The sequence below is a fragment of the Anopheles arabiensis genome, chromosome 2 (genome assembly GCF_016920715.1).
Source record: "Anopheles arabiensis isolate DONGOLA chromosome 2, AaraD3, whole genome shotgun sequence".
Classification (NCBI taxonomy): domain Eukaryota; kingdom Metazoa; phylum Arthropoda; class Insecta; order Diptera; family Culicidae; genus Anopheles; species Anopheles arabiensis.
The window spans coordinates 30,867,363-30,889,650 of record NC_053517.1 but is presented as its reverse complement, the minus strand read 5'-3'; the positions used below and the strand labels follow the sequence as shown (position 1 = coordinate 30,889,650).

The window sequence follows — 22,288 nt, the reverse complement described above, 5'->3', positions numbered from 1 at the left end:
CCGCCACGCCAGGCTCTATCCAGAACCGTTTCTCCTGGTGGCTCCAGTGGCACGTGTGGGTAATTTAATAAGCCATTCCTTTCGGTCGACGGCTGAAACGACGCGATTGAAGTTATCAATCAAAGGAACCCACACAAACAGCTCGAACAAAGAGCTGTAAAGTTGTTGTTTTGGCTAATCTGTTATTGTTTTAGATTCGAACAAGAAATTCGTTTGATGGCGTTCCTTTTTTGATGAGGAAATCATGATGTTGGGATTCGGAGACAAGACAATTTAAATGGGTTTGTTTTGTCCAGATATTGTTTTTATTTTATCTCAAGCATTCTAGCTAATACTTGCCCAGCGCAGAGATTAGCAAAGTGTTTTGTTTATTTTTTGTTATTTATCTACAACCGAAATATGTTTGAAACACTAATATCTCTCGACTTGGTCTGTAAATTAATGATTTTACGAGACTTACATCTTTGAAGACTTAGGGACGAACTTCTTTTGTTTAATTTATTAGTATATCTTCACCTTTTTTTTGGAAACTGGTTGGTTTTAAGTAACAATCCAACAACTTGATTAAGGACTCCCAAAGTCTTCCAAGGCAAGCGACTATCGAGCCGGAACAATACGATCCTGTAGCTTCTCAAATTGTATTCCCTACCAATGTGTTAATCGACACGCATTATACAACGACTGTAAGCATCAACTTAACCAAACGCTTTAGCTCCGTTTTTCTTGCAAAACAAAGCAAAGTAAAGGCACGCTTCACCCAGCATCACGCAGAAAACAGTTGGATCAACTGCTCATCACTACCTACACTACCTGTAGGTGACGATGTAACACTTTACACCTGCCGATTTGGCAGCCACGCCATGGCTTGCTTGCGTTGACATTTGATTAGCACCACGATCGCTCTAAATTTGTTCATCGTGCATGATTGTCTCGATAGGGCCGTTTTTGCAATCACCAGCTACAGTGAGTTCGCAGTAGACATTGTAAGCTGGTTTCATACTGAACTGCTCCAGACTGCTTCCGACACCATTCCGCCCAGAGACCATTAACGGTTTGTATAGGGAGGTAGCTTATTTTTTACAGAAATAATAACAACAATAATAAGACGGGTACAGTCATTGTTTTATGAAGAAAAAGGAAACATGCCTGTAGCGCCGGAGGGAAAACAGCAAGCAATAAAACGCTACTAATCGTACCTGCCATGTAACGAACAAGGGTGACAAAGCAGCAGCAGTAGCAAGTGTGAAGTGAAACAGAAAACAATCAACCGTTTTAAGCGTTTCACCCCGTGCAGTCAGTCGCCGGTGGTGGTGGTGCGCGTTCTGTTTGTAAATGTGCATGTAAGGCTCCCTTCCTACAAACCCATATTCCCCCGTCTGACCCTTCCACCTTCTTGAGAATAGTTGATAGATTGCCGGTGGTAAATGGTCCGCCCTCCCCCGGGTGCTGTATCGTGCCCGGTGGTTTGGTGGTACGCTGGTCACCTTATTACCCCTAATCGTCGCGTTCGCTTTGATCGGTCATTCTAAACAACTGCTGCGGTACGCCACGACGCCCCGAACCGCCGACGATCGGTGGTAACCCATCGGCCCAAAATGGGAGCTTACTTCTCCGCCGGGTTTCCGGTCGCCTTCAGGCACCGATCAACCGGCAAACGGTCGGCGGGCGCATATGATAGTGGTGGAATGTCAACGATGCCGACGCTAGATCGTAACACTTGACGCGAGTAGAGAAAAGCGCACACACGCGAAACGGTGTGTGCCGGCAGGGGCTGTCGCTTTGTACGTGTACGCTGGTACAGATCGCTGAACGTCGTCGTCGTCAGCCCACGATAGTCTATTTAACTTTGCGTCCATGCGCACGATCCGCTCAGTGTTTAGAAACGCTTCCTGCGAGCTAGAACTCGCCCATCGACTGGTGAACGCGTGCGCGGTGCTCCAACGGACACGATCAAAAACAGCTTTTGCAGCTTTGGTTTGGTTTTTTTGAAGCTCGGTGTTAAAGTGTTGGTGAGGCGACCGGTGCAGTAGTAGCGCTTGACGGCAGTGTTCTTTATTTCCGTGCAAGTGGCACTTCATTGTAAAGCAGTTGCCAAAAACGTTACCCCGTGTTTGTTTACAATCCCACGTGTGTGTGTTTGTGTATGTGTCAATGTAACAAATTTTGCTCGGGTGAAGAAAAAACAACCACAGCCTGCTGCGTGCGTGTTTACATGCGCCGATTGTGCGAGGGTGCAAAATGATGAAGCGACACTATTACGTGCAGAAAATGAACAGCCAGGAACGGTTGGCCCACGAATCGGCCGGCACGGATACGGCCGGCAGCTACACCGTCACGGTGCCGTCACGGGTTGAGGTGCCACCGACCGGGCCCACTACCTTTACCTCCGTTCTACAGCTGCCACCGAAAGCGTCCACCGTTGACTTTGGCACGGTTAATATTTACCAACAGCCGGACAGAGCGGGTAGCAAGAGTGGCCGGATGGCGTCGGCGGCGGCGTCGAATAGTGCACCCGGTGGCAAGGTGCACGATTCGTCCTTCAACGATAAGAGCGATAACAGCAGCAATCTGGGCGCGACGGCCAACGACGAGGACAGCGATATCATATCCGAGTACATCGGGCATTACGGCCGGTGGCAGTTCGGGTGGACGTTCCTGCTGTGCCTGTTCCAGATACCGACGACGTTTCACATCTTCTGTCTGGTGTTTCAGGTGAGTGAAGATAGGGCGAAGGACATTGCCTTTCGAGTGCTTAGTTTTAGATAAGCGATAAGCCCGGTGCGTTTAATAGTTTTTATCTGTATCAAACCATTTGTTTACAGTCAAGACGACAAGAGTAAGTGTAATTGTGTTAATTTGAATATTTTTCATCGACGAAAATATTATTATATTTTCTACATAAATTTGATGGGGTTTTCTACCTTGTTGGTTACTTTTTGGTACACTTGGTTCTACAGTTTCGCGGTTAATGCGTTCTGGGGATTTTAGCATAACTATCTAAATATCTAAATTAATCAAATATAGTGATTTTCGATTAAAATATATTTTATTAAGGGATGATTTTGATGAGGATTACTGATAAATCAATTGATAGGATTTTTGCTAAAAATACGCATTTAAAAAAAAAATTGTCCAGTTAAAAGGCATTTATTTTAACATTTTAAATATCATGCAACAGATGGGAACAATTTGCTCAAAAGATTATAAAATTTAAAATCACCAAGAACGGCGTAACTCTGGAGCAGACTGTAGTATGTGATCACTTATTACAGCAGTTGCAGAAGTCCGACTACATTGCCCAATTTCTTCATTTATTTATTAACAATAATAAGCTCAGAGTTATCAAGAAAATTAAAGTGCTGCAAACGACCATTTTCGTTTAAATTGTTATTGATTAGCGTTTCTGTGTTACTAAACTGCGTTGATTTTCTTTAAATGTAAATTTAATTAAGTAGAACTGTTGATAACAAATATATTTCCGCTGAATTTTTAGACTTCTTATGGTTGTTTGAAATTTCCAATAACCTGTATAATATTTTGATAATTCTTGTTACACCATCTATGAATTTAATGATTATTCTTGAATAAGTTCTCTACGTATGTGATTTATAAACCAGATCAATATTTATGATCTGGATCATTCCGTTAAACTGCCACGGTAAAAATCACAATCAAACAACTGCCATCTGTAAAGCTTTCCTGCTTTCCCATCTACCACAGCAGCGGACAGGTGGATGCCCTTCAGCAAAGGGATTTGTATTGTTTTGTGAAGGCAAACAAATGCACCGTGTTGGCCAGCATGTGCTCGCTTGCCCAAAACCTAGGGCACTTTGAATGTCAGCGGAACCGCGGCATCAAACCACCAGTTTATAGATGGGTTTTAATCTTGGAACCACGTACGTGGAACAACGTCTTCTACGACCCGCCGCTTGAATGTTAATCATAAGCCATATAACACCAAGCGCCAGTCCGCCCGTATCCAAAACAAACAAACGATAGCGAGTTGATGCATTACGCCAGCGTGATTGGAATGTATCATTGATTTTACATCATAAACCGGGGACATTACTTCATACCTTTTCCTACGATAGTGCTGCGTGCGTGCGTACGTAATTGGGGCTTAAAGAACGGCGCTTCATGTGACAATCAATTCCAATATCGTCTGCGTAAGAAGCAGCAGCAGCAGCAGTAGCAGTAGCAGCAGCCGTACTGCGTATCCTTTCTGCACACAACGCCTTCCCGGTAACTTCTTCAATAGGGTGCGCATTAGGCGAGCGGTTGATTGAATACGGAAGAAGAGGAACGCGTGTATCAAGTTTACTCCAGGCCCGGTCGACCATCGGCGATGAAACGCCGCCTTGATTGAAAGATTCCAAAGGGCCCTGATTTCGCGATTCATTTCCTGCGATACCGAGCGGCGCGCTGCTCGCTCGACCGAGTTTCCTCGCGTGCCGTGCACCGTCCTCCCGGTGGCGCTGGGCTCAAATGTTCGCCGCTCGGATTACCTGCAAATTGCCACTTGAGTGTGCACAGTTTTTCTGTGTTTTTTTTCCTCTCTCCCTCTCTCTCACTCCCCACGCCACGGTAATACGATAAGCCCAGGGGTCCGGGCCAACCTTCTTGCCGGCAGTGGAGTTTATTGGATAAGAGACTTCTTGTGCAGTGCGCTTTGGTGCAGTTGCTGCTTTGTGTAATCGATCAGATAATGCTAAATTGAATTTGCAATCGACTCAATAACCAATATCGACTGCCTAATGAACTATGACGACTGTCAGTAGCTTGGGGCAGTAAGTAGTATGTTTAGTGCCGGATTCTTAACGAAAGCTCCATTCAAGTCGAGCATTGGGCGATGATCGTTCAAAGCTCAGCTTTGAGATTGAGCTCCAATCCAGCAGCACCTTTCACATTCAATCTATGAGCGCCTCCACATGCGTGTAACCTTGGTTCCGGTGGGGAAAGAGTACCCCGAAACCCCAAATATTGTGACAAAACCCAAACCAAACAAACCTGTTCTCTTAGTTTGGCACATTTTTTTTTGGGTTTGAGTGTGCGTTCAAAGAAGCCAACATCCTAAAGACGGTGACCGCGTCCCCGTACGCTAGGTCATTGTCACGCGTGCTCTGTGGGAACTGGCAATTGGCAAGCATCGATGGACGACCGCTCGGAAGTGGGCGAGATGTTAGCTTCCTCTTATGCTCAGCTCAGCTCGCGGTAGTGAAAGGGTATGGAACATGAGAGTGGTCGAAACGATTTGTTTCCCCGCATCTGTTTAGTGTGATGGGTGCCGCAAAACGTAGCGTAGCGAATTGTGTTTTACGACCCAAAGTTTGGTCTAATGATAATCGTGTCAAGGTTACACAGCACCCTTGAGATTAACCAAACCCTCCAACGCTCATATTCGACACTTTCTGCATCCTTTATGGTCCGCTATTAGGGGGCTTTGGTGGTCTTTGGGTCAGGTCACGATGAGAGCTTTTTGAGGTACTGTCATTGGCGTCGTTAGCAGCTTTAATCTAGCAGGCAATGGATGGCGCTCAGTGTCCATCGGTCAAGCTAACATTTTGATTATCGATTTGAAGTTAACTCTGCCTCTTCTACCCCACAATTGGAAACAGGTGGTAATAAATGGAAGCAACATAAATCAGTTTAAAGGTCTGTTTTACATGCATTCCGTGATGCATTAACAAATGCGTTACGCGAAGGCGTTTGGAACACACCACACATATGCCCGTGATTAAACAAACCGTTTTGCGTCGCTTACCACCCCACTTACCGTTGGCATGGTGATGAAGTAAAAGCGATACACACACATACAACCCGCTGACAGCGTTAGGGCGAGTTGGCAAGAATAAATTAATGTCTAATGGCTAATGTTTCACCACCGACGGGAAACCTTGAGCGCTTGGGCGGCAACGAGAAAGCAGAGAAACCAGTCGTTTCCGATCAACCATAAAACGGTCGTCCATCATCCATTCAGCAACCACCGCCGACCAAGTCAAGTCAAGTCAGTCCATTGACTTTGCAACATAATTCGACTGTGTTCGCGGGGTGGGTTTTTTTTTCTTATTGTCCCTCTCCGTTGTGTGTTTTCGTTCCATTGATGCATTTGGTGCATCCATGGTCTTTTGGGGTTGTTTTGGATCGATGTTTGGCACCACACGGTACCACAAACCACACACAAATCTTTAGCGCAACCAATGGGTGCCAAAATCGATTAACTTTCGTCGTAAAATTGCTCAGTTCATTTGGTGTCCGGCTCGTTTTGCTAGATTGATTAAATGTGTTGCAGCAGTAGAGAAATAAACGATCCAAAAGGTAATGCAACGGTGTGATGGGATAAATGTTCAGAAATTGTGAATGAAATTCTACCACGCAGCATCTCAGCAAGAGTGCATTCCAATGCAGCTGCAGATTAATTGCTTATTTATTCAATGCCGCTCCATTGACAGGTGCTCTATTTATTCATAGCGAACCATGTGGTATGTGTGCTGCTCCATATAAGAGTCGCACCGCGTTTACTTTCCTTTTCGATTGCCATTCTTACTGGCGATTTAGACTCAGAACAGCCTCTGGATACACAAATGCAAAGCGGAGGCGTAAAAATGAGCATTTTAAAATTATAGTTTCGAGCTATGATTGAGATTTCCGACGCTTCTTGGTTGCGCCGAGGTAGTGCCGAGGACGGATGACGCAAACGATCCTGTTCGTTACATTTGACATTGTAGAGGTAGTGATTTGAATTTAAATTTGTTACTTTGGTGCCATCTATCACTACTTTTTCTACCTTTTTTCTATCAAACAAAAAGCTGAAATCACTTATGAAAGTTGATTGATTTTTGTTCCTTTATTCTCCACACTGCAGGTAAACGCATGGTTTACATTCCCCCTAACCTACCTCCTTTTCATGTCGACTTTATCCATCGACTTTCCGCACCGCTAGCAAATGCATTATTTATACGCCTTGTTATAAATTTGTTCTACCACAGCTCTTTCAACGTCACCCCGCCATCGAGACAATGCCGGAAGAGCTATGAGGCACGCGCCCGATCATGATGTGCATATGTTGTTGTTTTTTTGTTATGCGTTCACTGATAAATTGTTTGCACCGAAAAAAAAACGTGTTAAAAAATAACACAAACTAGACGGAACATTGCTGCATTCGTCATCCCGTGTCTGTTGCCATTTGATTGGGAGGCACGCGCAACGCCAACAAAGCAGACCAGAGAATGGGAGCACAGAATTTAATATTACGCTTTTTTCTTCTCCAATTTTATTAAAAAAAAACTGTTTTCGTTCCTTTACCACTTCACCCATGTGAACGATGAAAAGCAAAGCTGTCAAGGTTGAGTGAAAATCCGATCAACCGATCGTTCCCGTGGCGATCTCTCGCCGTTTGCCCTCTGCATCCATTCGTTTATGGTGTTTGTTTGTTTTTTTGTTGGAGGTTTTTTTTGTAATCTTAAAGACTGAACTACATATTTCATCCGTTCGCCAAACCACCGAACGACCTAGACCTTGACACTTGATATGCAGGTTCGTTGCGTTCATTGTGCTGGCGGGCGACGACGTTTTGGGTGAGCGAACTCTTTCCTCCGTCGTTCTTAGCAACCGCACGCTGCGAATGTGGGCTGCTGTGCCTTTACTACACAACTACAGCTTTGATACACGCTTCAAACGGGAACAGGAAGAATCATTACCGGTGGGAAAAGATTGATATATTGTTATCTTAGTGAATTTGTTTTGATTGTTTTTTATAATAATGTTCGTGATCATTTTCTTCTTGTAAAATGATTTATTTTTTTTTAACGTTTAACATAAATAATCAAATTTTCTAGGCTATGCATAGTACATGAAATATTAGTTTTTAATACATTAAATGTATGTATAAACTAAATATTATTTATTAAATATAAATTAGCCATAAACAAACATCAACATCCAAGTGACACACCAAAAACCCCGTCCTACTGTTTTGTGTGGCCCCATTCGGGTAAGATCTAGATCAAATTTATGTTCCAATAAAAACAACCCGATCTGACAACGTAAATAACAAAAATATGAACAACACAACAATAATAACTGGCCGCGTGCCGTTCGTCGCTTTTGCGGGATTTCCTTTCGCCATCAGTTCCGATTTGGCGAAACGGAGTCAGTCGAACGGGCTTCCTGCATCCTTCGGCAGCTGCTATACTACGCTGAACCGGTTGACCTTACCGCTCGCACTTCACCGTCCGCGCGCGTGCGAATTCTAGCCTTCCCCAGCCTCGACCAAAGCCGACGACGCACTTGTGCGTCACCGAGTCGTCTGGTCTGTCGCTCAGGTCAGCCAAAGACCGCCGGAATCCCTTTCGGTACCGCAAACGGGACCGCGGCGACCCTGGCTCGAGTGCCGGTGCGTAGCATTGAAAAAGTTCAGTCCCATCGCGGCGGTGCGATCTTTCTTTGCTGGCGAGGGAGAACCGGAATCGGAACCAAACGGAGTGGAGTGGAAGTGTTTTTTTTTTTTCTTCTGTTTTTGCACAAACCGATTCTGCCCGCGGCCCTGTGTGCGGTGCGCGTGTGGTGCGAACTGGCCGATCCGCCGGCTTACATAGGACAAACATGTAAAAGCACTTGAAGCGTATGGTACGCGAGACATTGTTTACTAATGACCGCTAGAGAAGGCTTAAGGCGCTCTAACATTCCCGTCCCATTGATACGCAAAACTCATTGCGTAGGGAAAAAATGTCGCACCAGTTCACCCATTAGGGGCGTTCTAGCTACCCGCGTGCGCCCCGGTAGGTGGCGATTACGTACGGTCTCGATCCTCAAACCCGGTCCAACTGCTGCGTCGTATTTTCCACCTACTGATGCAACTTCCTGGCGCTATTTCAATGTCTCAATCGAAACAATTTCTAGTCGCACTTGTATCGAGCTGTACCGCGTGCAAAGGCATCGGTAGATCGACGATCCTTCCGGACTGTTTCGCGATCATCGTCGTGCAATCACCTCGCGCTGGCCGTGGTTTTGATTTTTACGCATGCGTTAGAACATATCAATATTCATTCGAGGTAGAGCTATTGCAAATCAGAAACCCCCTCGTAAAGGGGCGTCGATAGATGGGGACGCCACGTTTTTCTTCAATTTGCTGGCGCAGCTTCTTGTGCGCAATTAGCTGGTTTATGACCCGCGACGCGCATAGACCAGCCCGGCGGCGTTTGCAATATAATTATCAAACGGTGGTTATGAGAGGTTTTATGAAAAGTCTGTTCCAGCAGTGCTGACGATAAGGTCAACGATTTGCATTGCTTACCGGCTACATACGGCTGAAGGCGTCGAGTGATGGATATAATGTTTTTATTGCAACTCAAAAGGTTACTTCCCGTTTCGTGCTTCTACACTTCCTTGCTACTATTGAAGCTTTTTTTAATTGAAGTCTGATTAGATCAACCATAAAAGAGGAATCTAGGCTACAAAAGTGTGTTTTGAAGGAACAATAAGCCGCCACATTCAAAACAATATTGATCGATAAAATTACAACGATTCAAAAACAACATTTCTCATGAGAGATCTATGATTTATTTGTAGGCAAAGTTTAATTGAGCAATTGGAACACCAAAGCATTTTTGAAAGAGATGTTTGTATGTACCTAATTTGTATCGATAACTGGAAAGCTAATTTGTACAGCATTTAAGATTGGGTTTTTAAGTATTTTGAACGAGATATACCAATATAGAATAACAAGTGTTTAGGACCAAACTATTATCTAAAGTCGCTGGAGAACAGTCGTCGATTTAACCACTTATTTACTCAATGCGCTAAATTATTCATAAATGCGCTATCATCGCACCTATTAACGGCAGCGCGTTTTGAACCGTAAATCAAAACCAATTTAAACGTCAATTTCATGGCGCTCCCAGTGGGCGCCGCTCCTTTAGTATGAAGTTCTCGCCATTTAATAAAGCTTTTTTTTTGTACCAATAAACTACATTCAACATCACTAGAAATGTAGCGGCGAACCCTTACGTGTGAAGAATTAAATTAAACTCGGCAGAATGAAGCTTAGGAACATTTCTTTGCTAGTGGAAGTCAACAAAAAAAAAAACAGTAGATAAAGCCACTCACGCGCCCAATCAATCAATCGTTTCCCACACACACACCCTGGCGAACCTTATTAATGATTATACACCAACGAGGCTGTGGGGATTAATTGTGCGCTGCTAGTTTGTGGTCCTCGCACGGTGCGCGAAATCAGGAAATCGCGACGACCAACGACGCCCGCGGACGATAAGTCGCGTCATCCAACAACCCCCTTATATCTGTTTCTGTTTTCTCACATACATTACGAACCTTCCAGCGCAGCGCTGCGCCCAAGGACGCCAAGGACGCCGCTCGTTTGGCGGCGCCTGGCGCTCACTGTACATCGAGGTGCAAGACAGGTTATTTTTACACCCAAAGCAGAGACCATGTATAACAGTCTTGCTCTAAAAATAGAGCTCCTAGAGCTTGTGGCCCTCCAATGTCTTTCGATCCCGTGGTTTCTCGAATATTTTTCCAGTGTTACTCTCACATTTGCCACTGCAAATAGGATAACGCTGCGCGCCGATTTATGTCGCCTGTGTACTTACCGAACGGGTTATCCTATCTGCACAGGAAATAATCGATCAGTTTGCACGGAATGGTGTCTGTAACAGTGGAGAAGCAGGAAGAGGAAACCGGTACGTTCAAGATATGATCCGGCAAGCGCGATAAGGTGCCAAAAAGTGTATCAAACGACTTACTGAACTCTTGCATGTTCGGTTGTCGGTGTTTGCTTCGCTCGATCATTGCTTGTCGGTAGAGCAGCAGACATCAACAGCGGGGAGCAATAGATAATCACACCCGCGCCCACACTGGCGCATTTACAGCAACGCATGTGTACCATACATTTCCTTTAACACCACGACCAAGATGACGGATTGGCGGTGCGAGATAGGAGATAATTGAGTTCTTTACGTTAAATTAAATCAACACATTAAATCCGATCCAGATTGCTATTGCGGCGCACCAAACGCTATGGAGAAAAAAAGGATCGCATTCGCGATCGAGGGATCGGCAAGAAACGGTGGGCTGTAGGTATACCTCTACTTCCACACATTGTAAGAAATGGCCGGCACGCGTACAGCAGCAAGCGATGAGCGCGCGCGCCCGCGCGCGTGCCTCCTTCGACACATGTTAGGAAGCTGCGAACAAGCCCAACGAACCTTCGATCGACTGGGCCGACCGTGACCTTGCGCGGATAAAGAACACAATCCAACCCACCGGTGCACGATGTGCGTTTAATCACGATTACACGAGCGATGCGGTGCATTGGCGCAGTTAGCAGCTTAGATGCGTGTGTTCTGCGCATGCTGGTCCGGGCCGTGCTGTCGCACTGATCGACGCACACCGTTGGGTAAAGGTCACCAATGCAACCGTGTTGATGTTTTGATCCACTTCGCAGCGAACATTAGGGTTTAACTCATTAATTGGTTATCGTATTGCGAAGAGACAATGCGAAGAGTACGATCGATGCGGGGTGTGATGCCCTCGATTATGCATAATGCCTTTTTTTATTGCCCTTTTATGTGACAACATTCCAAGCGTCACTTTCATCAAAAAGAACTTGCAAACTACTCAAACGACTCAAACGGTAATGTCCTTGTACGAGCTAGCTTTTGGAGAGGAAACAGAGCAACAGAATCGAATCCATTTCACGCGGCAAAGGTCAGCGTTTTGGTGTGTTATTTCGTTACTGATTCAGTCTACAAGTTTGAGCAATAAAATAAAGTTGACAATTTATAACGCTTAACAAAAAGCAACAAAAGCTAAAGTGTGGACAAATTTGTTGCCATTTTGTCGCTGTTGTGGCCACACGCCTTCTAATAAAACCTCGCGAAAGCAGTATCTCAACTGCTATTAAAGGATAGAAAATAGCAGCACTCGATATCCATATCGAGCGACTAATAGAGAAGGAGAGAGGAATAAAATTAGCATAATAAGCCTACAGCGACAACGACCGTGCAGTTCTAGACCGTCAGAAAAGTCTCAATTAATAGTCGCTTAACGCCATGCAAATAACATGAAAACATGTGCAATGACTTGTGCTTCTGCATTCATTTGCCGTTAGTAGACCTGTGTACTTATGGCAGTTCATGTGAAATTTATTATAGTTTCTATTATTGATAGGCTTATATTTTGTTTAACCAAATATACTAATAATTTACGCTTTTCCTTCTTTCCTTCCATATTGATCCCCCCCGATCATCAAACAGGCCGCCCAGCGAGACTTTTGGTGCGCCCGGCCGGACCATCTCGCCGCCATCCCGCTGGAGCTGTGGCGCAATCTCACGCAGACGGCCACCGCCAACCAGTGCAGCGTTCGGGCCGCACCGTACGAGCATCTGACGGTGGACAGCATCCTCGGCCACTTCCAGGGTGCAGCGTCGAACGCGTCCGAGGGCGAGCTGGAAATGGCCTGCAGCAGCGGGTACGAGTATGACGATACGGTCTACGGCCAAACGATCATTGCCGAGTTTGGGCTGGTCTGCGATCGGGCCCATCTGATGAGCATCGTGGAGATGTGCTTTCTGGCCGGGGCGGCCCTCGGGAGCGTCGGCAGCGGCTGGATTTCCGATCAGTTCGGCCGGCGGCACACACTGATGGGCTTTGCCCTGCTTCAGGGTGTGACAGGTAAGGCCAGGGTCCAGCACAATGGGGTACAGGGGGGCACACATCACACATCACTTTCCAAACTCCAACTCATGCCAGCTTCAAAACAGAATTAGTAACAGTAGCGCTCCGTACGTGCCAGTTTGCCCGCTCGTGCTATTGTTTTGCATGCCTGCAAACACCAAATTACACGCTCAATTACGATTGTAATTGTAGGAGCTCGCGGTACAGCGAGCGAATGGGAGGGTGAGCCTTTAGCGTGCCCCAGGGAACGCTCAACTTACGCTCAGCGACGCGACCCAACCTGCATCGCGTGGGTCGCGTATCGATTGTCTGGATGGAGGATAATCGATAGCCTTTTCGGTGGTTGAAGCAATCCTTGTGCGTGACGCAAATGGTGCCACAATCGAGTGGGGACGCGCAATTTGCTTACCATTATCAGCAGTTTTTTAAAGTGGATTTGTTTACTTTGCCAATTGGTCATGAATACACCTTTAGGTGGAGGCCTACACGTGGGTCTATAAACACGCTATCTTATTTGCAGTTGGAGACAAAATTGATGTTAAATAAAAGAGATACAAAACATTCCATTCAAAGTCGATTTGAATGGCAATTAATCCTTCCTAAATTGATCGTTAGTAAATTCGTTTGATTTTTTCTATACTTCAACTCTCGAACGTATCATGTACCACCACCCCGTTAAACGGCATTGGGAAGTTAAATGATTCATTCACGTGCTATTGCAACGAAATGGAGAGAAAACAATTTCCTCCCAAGCGCACGATCGCGATTTATGGGTGAAATTACAGTGCAAAAGGTACGAGCAGTTGTACACGACAAATTCTTCGTAAACTAACGACCGGCAAGAATGTCTAAGAACTGAAGGCATACTAAGCTTTGCTTCGGCACGAACTCGTGAGACTGTGGCATTCGAACCGGAACTGAGCTGAAAAAGCACAGTATCAAAGCTGTGATGTTACAGCGTACAGCTGTACAATTAATTCAGTATAGTTTTTAAACTATTTTTAGTTGTAGTAAACATAAGAATACTAAACTAAAACCGATACCAAAATGCTCTCCCAAAGAACCGTCGCAGGTAGCTGTACGACGAGCCCAGAGAACTGATTAGTCATGGCGTCCGACTAGTCGTTCGCAATACGTGCAGTTATGGCATTTTTACGATCGAGCGTCTTCCCTATCATTCATGAACGTGATGGGGACCGTCGTCAAATGGTAAAGCAATACGACTATTACCCCCTTCGCATTGAGCCGTAACTCTTCATTTGTGCATGAAATTAGCATCTTCAATTATGATGTTCCCTCGGTGACATTATTTGGCAGTTTGATGGGCAATCGTGGCTTATTTTTTTAAATCGTTTACAATGAAATAAAAGACGCTTTAACATGCAATGAAGTGGATGCTTTTGTTGAGCTCGTGTAAGCAACTAGCTCATTAGACGCTGATTCAATGGGACTTCGTGAACATTAACTGAGGCTAATTATAGATGCCGGTTACCATCAACAACTAAACCAATGTTAATGGTACAAACGTTACTTAGATCACTTAACCATTATGCTCCTGCAAGAATAGACACAAGGAAGTAAACGCCACTCTCCTCATTAAACCGGAATTCCTAAACGTACGTCTGTTCACTTCCGCTCATGAATCTCAGCCAATGCAAACCTCAAAACCCACACAATTCCCAGCCAATAGTTACAACTCATTAGCATCCGCGATGGAGAGGAAAGGAAAGCGGAAACCAACCTCCCCCCCCCCTTTTGCAACCCAACATACAAACAGATCCATCACACAAGGACCTCGCTGTGACATAAACAATTTAGCAAAAATCAATCATCCCGACTAATTCTCGGCGGTTTGCTCGCTCTCTCTCTCTCTCTCTCTCTCTCTTTCTCTCTCTCTCTCTCTCTCTCTCTCTCTCTCTTTCTCTCTCTTTTCCACAGGCTTCGCACTCGGATTCGTGACGTCGCTCGAGCTGTACATGGCTCTGCGCGTGGTGATCGGATTTGCCTCGATGTCGGTCGCGGTGGTCAGCTTCGTGCTGGTGGTCGAGCTGGTGAGCGGCCGGTACCGTACGATCATCGGCATCCTCAACATACTTCCGGTGGCCTTGGCCTACATATTGGCCGCGGGTATCGCTTACGTGGCGCGCGACTGGCGCACCATGCAGTTCGCGATCACGCTGCCCGGGCTGCTGCTCGTCACCAGCTGGTACTGGTGCCCGGAATCGCCCCGCTGGCTGCTGGCCAAGGGCCGGCTCGACGAGCTGTGCCGGCTGCTGGAGCGGGCCGCCAGCACCAACAATCTGCAGCTGCCCGCCAACTATCGGAAGGCACTGCAGGCCGAGGGTGAGGATGCTAACGGCGGACAGGCGGAAGCCGCCATCTCGGTCGGTGACGTATTCCGGCGCAAGTTTATCCGCACCACGCTCGTCATGATCGTCGTCTGGTTCGGGATCATACTGATCTACTTCGGCATTACGCTGCACCTGAGCAATCTCGGTGGGGACATCTATCTGAACACGGTACGGAGGAGACCGGGGGGGGGGGGGGCTGGACAAAAACGCAAACGCGCCCTAATTTACGCGACCTGCATCATCCTTGCCACTACTACTGTTTCTGTTTTCAACGCAATTTTCTCTCGCCCTTTTTCACCCGCCCTCCACAGGTCATTGCCGGTTCGGTCGAAGCGATTGCCATCTGTCTCAGCATCGTGGTCGTGCTGAAGCTCGGCTTGCGGATTAATTTATTCCTCTACATGGTCGTGGCCGGATTGTCCTGCATCGTGATGAACTTCGTGCCGGATGGCAACCTCTGGCTGATAATTACGCTGGCGATGGTCGGTGAGTGAGGGTGCAGCGGGGTAGTGCAGCTTATGCAATTAATCAAGCCATGCTGCTGACGGGAGCGCACTTGCCGCGTGGAATTCCCCCCCTCGAACCGGTTCAGAGAATTTGGCTCACACGTGTGATGATGCAGATTTCGCCTTCGTTCGGCCCTTGAAGCGCTCTAAATTTAGACTCCTTCTGCCACTCACCCTTCCGGGGTCCGAGGAGAACACGTTCTCGCAAATTTGACAACTTTCGTGCCGCACCGTTCCTCCGTACGTGGTCCGTGCTCTTTGGACATTTTCAGGGAAGCTGCTGATGATGATGAAACATTATTCAATTAGTGTTGCGCTCAACTGGTGTTCAACTATGTAGTGCCGCCGTTGCTTGAAACACTGCACACTGTGCCCTGAGCGCTCTGATTTACTCAAGTGTTATCAATTTGCTGCCGCCTCAGCCGCCGAAGCGATAGAGCATCACCTCAGTCAGCTTTTGTATCAGGCGCGCTCATTCGCTGTTGGTTTTATCGCTACATTATTGCTTCCTCACACTTATTCTTTTCTCTTTCTTTTTTTCCGCTTTCCTTACCAGTCAAGTGCTGTGTTGGAGCGTGTAACGCCATCATACCGACGTTTACCGCCTACCAGTATCCGACCACGATGCGCAACCTTGGCGTTGGGGTGGGAAATTTCGCTGCCGGTGTGGCCCTTATCATCGTACCGTACCTGTGGCTGCTGGTGAGTTATGGTCGCGCATCTGCATGTTTAATTGCATTCCCGCTCCCTGTTACGGTCCGGGGGTAACAGCATTACCAAACCAGACAAAGCTGACCGGGGAAAGGCGTACTGGCGTTGCCACTTTAAAGCTTTTACTGATTGTGCTGTTTGTGCTCGGTTGTTTTTACCACCCACCCAGGAACACGTTGATCAGTACCTGCCGATGACGATCATGGGTGTGTTCAGCATTATCGGTGCCCTGTCGCTGGCCATCCTAAAGGACAAGCTCAGCCCAAAGTATCGTCAGCGCAAGCAGGCTAAGCAGGCATCGATCTACCAAAATGCTGCCACCATCAACGGTACGAAGCACCACGCGGCGATGGAAAACGACGATCCAAAACGGTAAGTGAGCGCGCTACCCGCTGTGCAAACCCGCCCGCTGCGCAAATTCGAGCAGTTTCCAGCGCAGAAAATGTACCAAATTCTGCGCTGGCCAGCGCAGATTTTGGCTGGTCTCCCGCGCTGTTCTTCAGCGATTCCTGCGCTGGGTCGCGCAGTTCGGGCAGTTCGGACAGTTCGGACAGTTCGGGCGGCGGCGGAGCAAAAAAAAAAAACGGTCAAAAAATTTAAAAAAATAATGGCGCTCATTTTTTCGTCCGCTTCTTCCTCTCCTCTCCCTCCTTCACCCTGCCCTGCCTTACTTGCGCTTCTGCCCGTGCCTTCCGCCGCCAGCTGATTGGGTGTTGTGGTGGTGTATGCGTTGATACTTATATGTGCATTGCGGTTTTGTATTGTTATTGGTGGGTGTTAGCATTTATTAATTTGTGTGTGACCTTGAGACGCCGTGGGAGAAGCTGGTTGGGTTGGTTTGGGATTCAAAGTGTTATCGGTGTATTGATGGTTTATTTTATTTCGTGCCGCTGCTGATGAGACCATTCGATGCCCGTGGCAATCGAGGGTGACGAAGCCTATTTAAAACAAGCGTAGGAGAACGTCTAACACTAATCTAATATTTTTTTAATTTGAACATGTTTGATGCTTCAACGACCTTCTAAGCATCATGTAGCACAGTTTATATTGACTATATAATTATTTTTTTTAATGTGCCGAAATCTTTCTCGAGTTTTTGTGTCTCGACACACACACACACACGCACACAGCGCGGGGAAAGTGACCATTCACTCTATCATGCCGCGATCCCCCACCCCGCCCGGCGCTTTGGATGATGATGCGCTATATGATAGCTGATGATAGGGGGGGGGGTGCGTGCTTGCATGCGCGCTTTCGTAGGTGCGTTCTCGCGTGCGCGCGTTCGTAGGTGCCTTAGCGCGCGCGCGCGTGTGTGTGTGTGTGTGTGTGTGTGTGTGTGTGTGTGTGTGTGTGTGTGTGTGTGTGTGTGAGAGTTTGCGCGCGTGTTTGTATGTGTGCGTGCGTTTTTAAACCCCAAAACTATTTGATTCTGATGCGTACATTTTCATCCGCTGCGGCTACAAAGTCCATGCATTTTCGATCTCGCTACTTGAGAGACAACACAACCATTGGATTGGCATCATCATCTTTGCGATCGGCTCTGCTGTTGGGAGTATCAAAAAGACAAACGATCGAAGCAAACGTGCATGTGATATGTTACACATTTCTTTCCAATTCCGCTAGCGGACGCAAGGGGAAACAAAACTTGAATGGAATTGAATCGTTCCCTCGTTCCCTCGTTCCCTCGTTCCCTCGTTCCCTCGTTCCCTCGTTCCCTCGTTCCCTCGTTCCCTCGTTCCCTCGTTCCCTCGTTCCCTCGTTCCCTCGTTCCCTCGTTCCCTCGTTCCCTCGTTCCCTCTTTCCCTCGATCCCTCGTTCCCTCGTTCCCTCGTTCCCTCTTTCCCTCGATCCCTCGTTCCCTCGTTCCCTCGTTCCCTCGTTCCCTCTTTCCCTCGTTCCTCTTTCCTCGATCCCTCGTTCCTCGTTCCTCGTTCCTCGTTCCTCGTTCCTCGTTCCCTCGTTCCTCGTTCCTCGATCCCTCGTTCCCTCGTTCCTCGTTCCTCGTTCCTCGTTCCCTCGTTCCCTCGTTCCCTCGTTCCTCGTTCCTCGTTCCTCGTTCCTCTTTCACTCGTTCCTCGTTCCCTCGTTCCCTCGTTCCCTCGTTCCCTCGTTCCCTCGTTCTCTCGTTCCCTCGTTCCCTCGTTCCCTCGTTCCCTCTTTCACTCGTTCCCTCTTTCCCTCGTATATATACATCGAGCAGGAGACAGTGTGGCAGTACCCCCGTCGTGGGTTCTAACCGCGTATGAACCGTCCGCCGTAGCAAGAGGTGACTATCCGGCTACGTGGTACTCAAGTCGTGAAAAGGCCGGCATGATCGCGTTGGCTATTACGCCAATAATAATAATAATAATAATAATAATAATAATAATAAAAAGAACTAAGCGTAGCAGTCCACACCCGGGTAAGAGTTTGTCTTGACTTTGTTGCTGCCGGGTCTACTGCTGTGGCGCGACAAATGCACGGAATGCACTCGACCAAAACATGAGCCTACCGATCCGAACCCATTCCAAGGCATTGCCGGTCAATCGGCGTCATGATAACTACTCCAAACCAACAAGCCTCCAGATTCTGGACGGACAGGTGCAGCATCATACGCGCACCGTAATAAACAAATCCAGAATCCTCTTTTGCATGGATTCAATTCAAAATGTTGTTTCCACTTGCGTCCGCTAGCTGAATCAGAAATAAATGTGCAACAAATCACACGCACGTTTGCTTTGATCGTGTGTCTTTTTAATACCCCCAACAGCAGAGCCGATCGCAAAGATGCCAATGCCAATGGTTGTGTTGTCTCTCAGGTAGCGAGATCGAAAATGCGTGGTATTTTGTAGCCGCAGCGGATGAAAATGTACGCATCATATTCAAATAGTTTTGGGGTTTCCTAACGCACGCACACACACAAACACACAAACACGCGCGCGCAAACTCACACACAAACACGCGCGCGCAAACTCACACACACACACACACTCACACACACACAGACGCGCGCGCGCGCACACATGCATGAACGCGCGCACGCCAGCACGCACGCACAAACACACACACGCACGTACGCGCGCCCGCGAGCATGAAAGCGCGCACGCCAGCACGCACCCACGAAAGCGCGCTCGCGAGCACGCACCCCCGAAGTCGCGCAAGCACGCACTCCCCCCCCCCACTAGACCACCCCCCCCCCCTCCACGCATGATCGATTACGGCTACCTTATCGGTAGAACGGTTGGTTCAGCTTTCTTGTAGCATCCTCATCCAAAGGGCCGGGCGGGGAGGGGGATCGCGGCATGATAGAGAGGACGGTCACTTTCCCCGCACTGTGTGTGTATTTGTCGAGACACAAAAACTCGAGACGGATTTCGGCACATTAAAAAATAAATTTTATTGCCACTATACACTGTGCTACATGATGCTTAGAAGGTCGTTGAAGCATCAAACATGTTCAAATTAAAAAATATTAGATTAGTGTTAGACGTTCTCCTACGCTTGTTTTAAATAGGCTTCGTCACCCTCGATTGCCACGGGCATCGAATGGTCTCATCAGCAGCGGCACGAAATAAAATAAACCATCAATACACCGATAACACTTTGAATCCCAAACCAACCCAACCAGCTTCTCCCACGGCGTCTCAAGGTCACACACAAATTAATAAATGCTAACACCCACCAATAACAATACAAACCGCAATGCACATATGAGTATCAACGCATACACCGCAACAGCCAATCAGCTGGCGGCGGAAGGCACGGGCAGAAGCGCAAGTAAGGCAGGGCAGGGTGAGGGAGGGAGAAGAAGCGGACGAAAAAATAGGCGCCAATATTTTTAAATTTTTTGACCGTTTTTTTTTGCTCCGCCGCCATAAATAGTTCGTCCATTTCGCCAGCAGATGGCGCAAAACTTGCTCGACCCAGCGCAGGAATCGCTGAAGTCCAGCGCGGGGATCGGGCCAAAATCTGCGCTGGCCAGCGCAGATTTTGGTGCATTTTCTGCGCTGGAAACTGCTCGAATTTGCGCAGCGGGACGTGAGTTCTGCTGTAACGCTACGCGGTAACGATTGTAATGTGCTGTACCGATTGTTGTCTACCTTTAGGCGCCTGGGTTCACACTTCCCGCACAGCACGGACGATGGGGCCCGCATCAGCAACATCGGATTTGCGCAGAACGAAAGCATCTTTCTGTAAAGCTTTACAGTAAGACATGCTCTCTCTCCCTCGTTTTCTCTCTCTCTCTTTCTCTCTATTAGTAAATAATAGCGGGCAGGGGATACAGTTTTCTGTAGCAAGTTCTAATGCAGCTAGTTAAATAGATGGTAATACAATCAGACTAGCGGAGCAAGTAGAATCAAACCATTGGGAACAGATTTCAGCACACAATTTAAAGCTAGTATTTAAATTTAGATGCAACACAGTGTGACATTCCGATAACGATGTGCATTGATATTATTCGTAAGTAAGCGATTAGTAAGGCGGGATCGCTCGCAGGTTGAGCATACAGCATTCATGACAGTATTTCGAACGGGTCAGGATTTGGTGTACTAAAGCCCAATGGGAAGTTAAAGGTCCCCAGGACCAGTTTACCGAGCGCGCATTGGGAACATACACGATCGCAACACGAACAACAAAAAAACGGCAACATGTGATAACAGATGCTACAATCTTCCGGATGAGGCACGATTTCATCGACCTACTTTATTGATAGTTATTTGTAAGATCTTTTGTAAGACTAAGGACATCTGCAGCAGCAAGTATTATTGCAACCTTCACTACCTTTAGGGCAAATAGGTACAGCAAGTATTAGGCAACTCCGGGCTCTGCATAAGGGTTATGCAAGATAGCTAAAGTAAGTGCAATATAACGGTGTTGTTGAACACGTTAGTGTAGTTTCTACCTACTGCTACTGATATTCAAACCTGCTGGAATAAAGTGGATTATTATTGAACTATTTCTGTAACTGTTCTTTTTATGTCTGGTAGTGTGTGACTCGGTCTGGTGGTACAGTGGTCTACTCGTCCGACTTAATAACATGCCCGTCATGGGTTCAAGCCTCGAATAGATCGTGCCCCCATACGTAGGACTGACTATCCTGCTATGCTAACAATAAGTCACTGAATGCCAAAGCTCACTTCACTAGTGGGTACATGGTAGGCCTTGACCGACAACGGTTGTTGTGCCAAAAGAAGAAAAAGAAGCAGTGTGGAACTCACATGGGCATGAATTAAATTACAGCATACCACAATCTTTTAAAAAATAAAGAGTAACCTTTTTTTGGATTTTTGCAAACCACTTTAAGAATAAATCAACAGCTGATGCTCCCTCAGTCTTCGATGGATTACCAACACTAATTGATCGACCAACAAGATCGCCGACGCTAATTGATATCGCATGCATAGATCTGCCATTGATAAAAAACATAATACAAACACCCATACTGCCTAGTGTCTCGTGCGGGTTCACAATAATCCCAAGCCAACAGAGCAACTACACCAATCATGGCACCTTGCTCCGGAATCCAGTTCGGCCTCCAACTCATTACCCTGCCGGGGCCGTTCTGCAGCTAAGCAATTTTGCTCCTTCCGTCCCAGTCTGGCCCACGGTTTTTACCGCATTTGACCCACATTGCATGGGATGCATAATCCTGAACGTGCATGCATGCGTGTATATACTCACACACATACACGTGCACACACCCACATCTTGCAGAGCACCGTCTGGGATTGGCAGTTGCGTACGGGGTTTTGGTGCTGCGTTTCGATCCACATTCGACCAACTGAGGATATGAGGGTATCGTGGAGAGGTGCCGGGCAACGCAATGCCCTGTTCACCCATGGAACCCGCCGGGCGCAAATCCATCGTGGCCCTTGTACGATCGATGGGTACAAGGTGTCGTTTTGCGCAATACTAAACCAGTGTAAGTGCGTGCCCCATGAGCAAATTGAGTGCAGAGATCGACGAGTACGAGTAAGCCGAACCGGCCACAACCTTCAGTTGATTGAGGATCACATTCATCCTGTTTTTGTATACATAAAATGTTCA

At 47.1% G+C, this 22,288-nt stretch overlaps 1 protein-coding gene across 1 annotated transcript; it reads left to right on the top strand.

The window, feature by feature from the left end:
• The first annotated feature begins 1,810 nt into the window (after positions 1-1,810).
• Positions 1,811-21,199, top strand: LOC120898894 (organic cation transporter protein). The gene is made up of 7 exons (XM_040305386.1): positions 1,811-2,712; positions 12,273-12,690; positions 14,632-15,212; positions 15,356-15,530; positions 16,107-16,252; positions 16,431-16,633; positions 20,347-21,199. Exons 1-7 carry the CDS (start codon positions 2,239-2,241, stop codon positions 20,435-20,437), a joined length of 2,088 nt encoding a protein of 695 aa, XP_040161320.1. The 5' UTR covers positions 1,811-2,238; the 3' UTR covers positions 20,438-21,199.
• Positions 21,200-22,288: the final 1,089 nt, after the last annotated feature.

What these genes read in the sequence shown, in the direction of transcription:
- LOC120898894 (XM_040305386.1), top strand. Translation starts at nt 2,239, where the DNA reads ATGATGAAGCGACACTATTACGTGCAGAAAATGAACAGCCAGGAACGG. An exon ending in AATTACGCTGGCGATGGTCG is followed by an intron (nt 15,531 to 16,106) that starts GTGAGTGAGGGT and finishes TTTCCTTACCAG; the next exon opens with TCAAGTGCTGTGTTGGAGCG. An exon ending in GAAAACGACGATCCAAAACG is followed by an intron (nt 16,634 to 20,346) that starts GTAAGTGAGCGC and finishes GTCTACCTTTAG; the next exon opens with GCGCCTGGGTTCACACTTCC.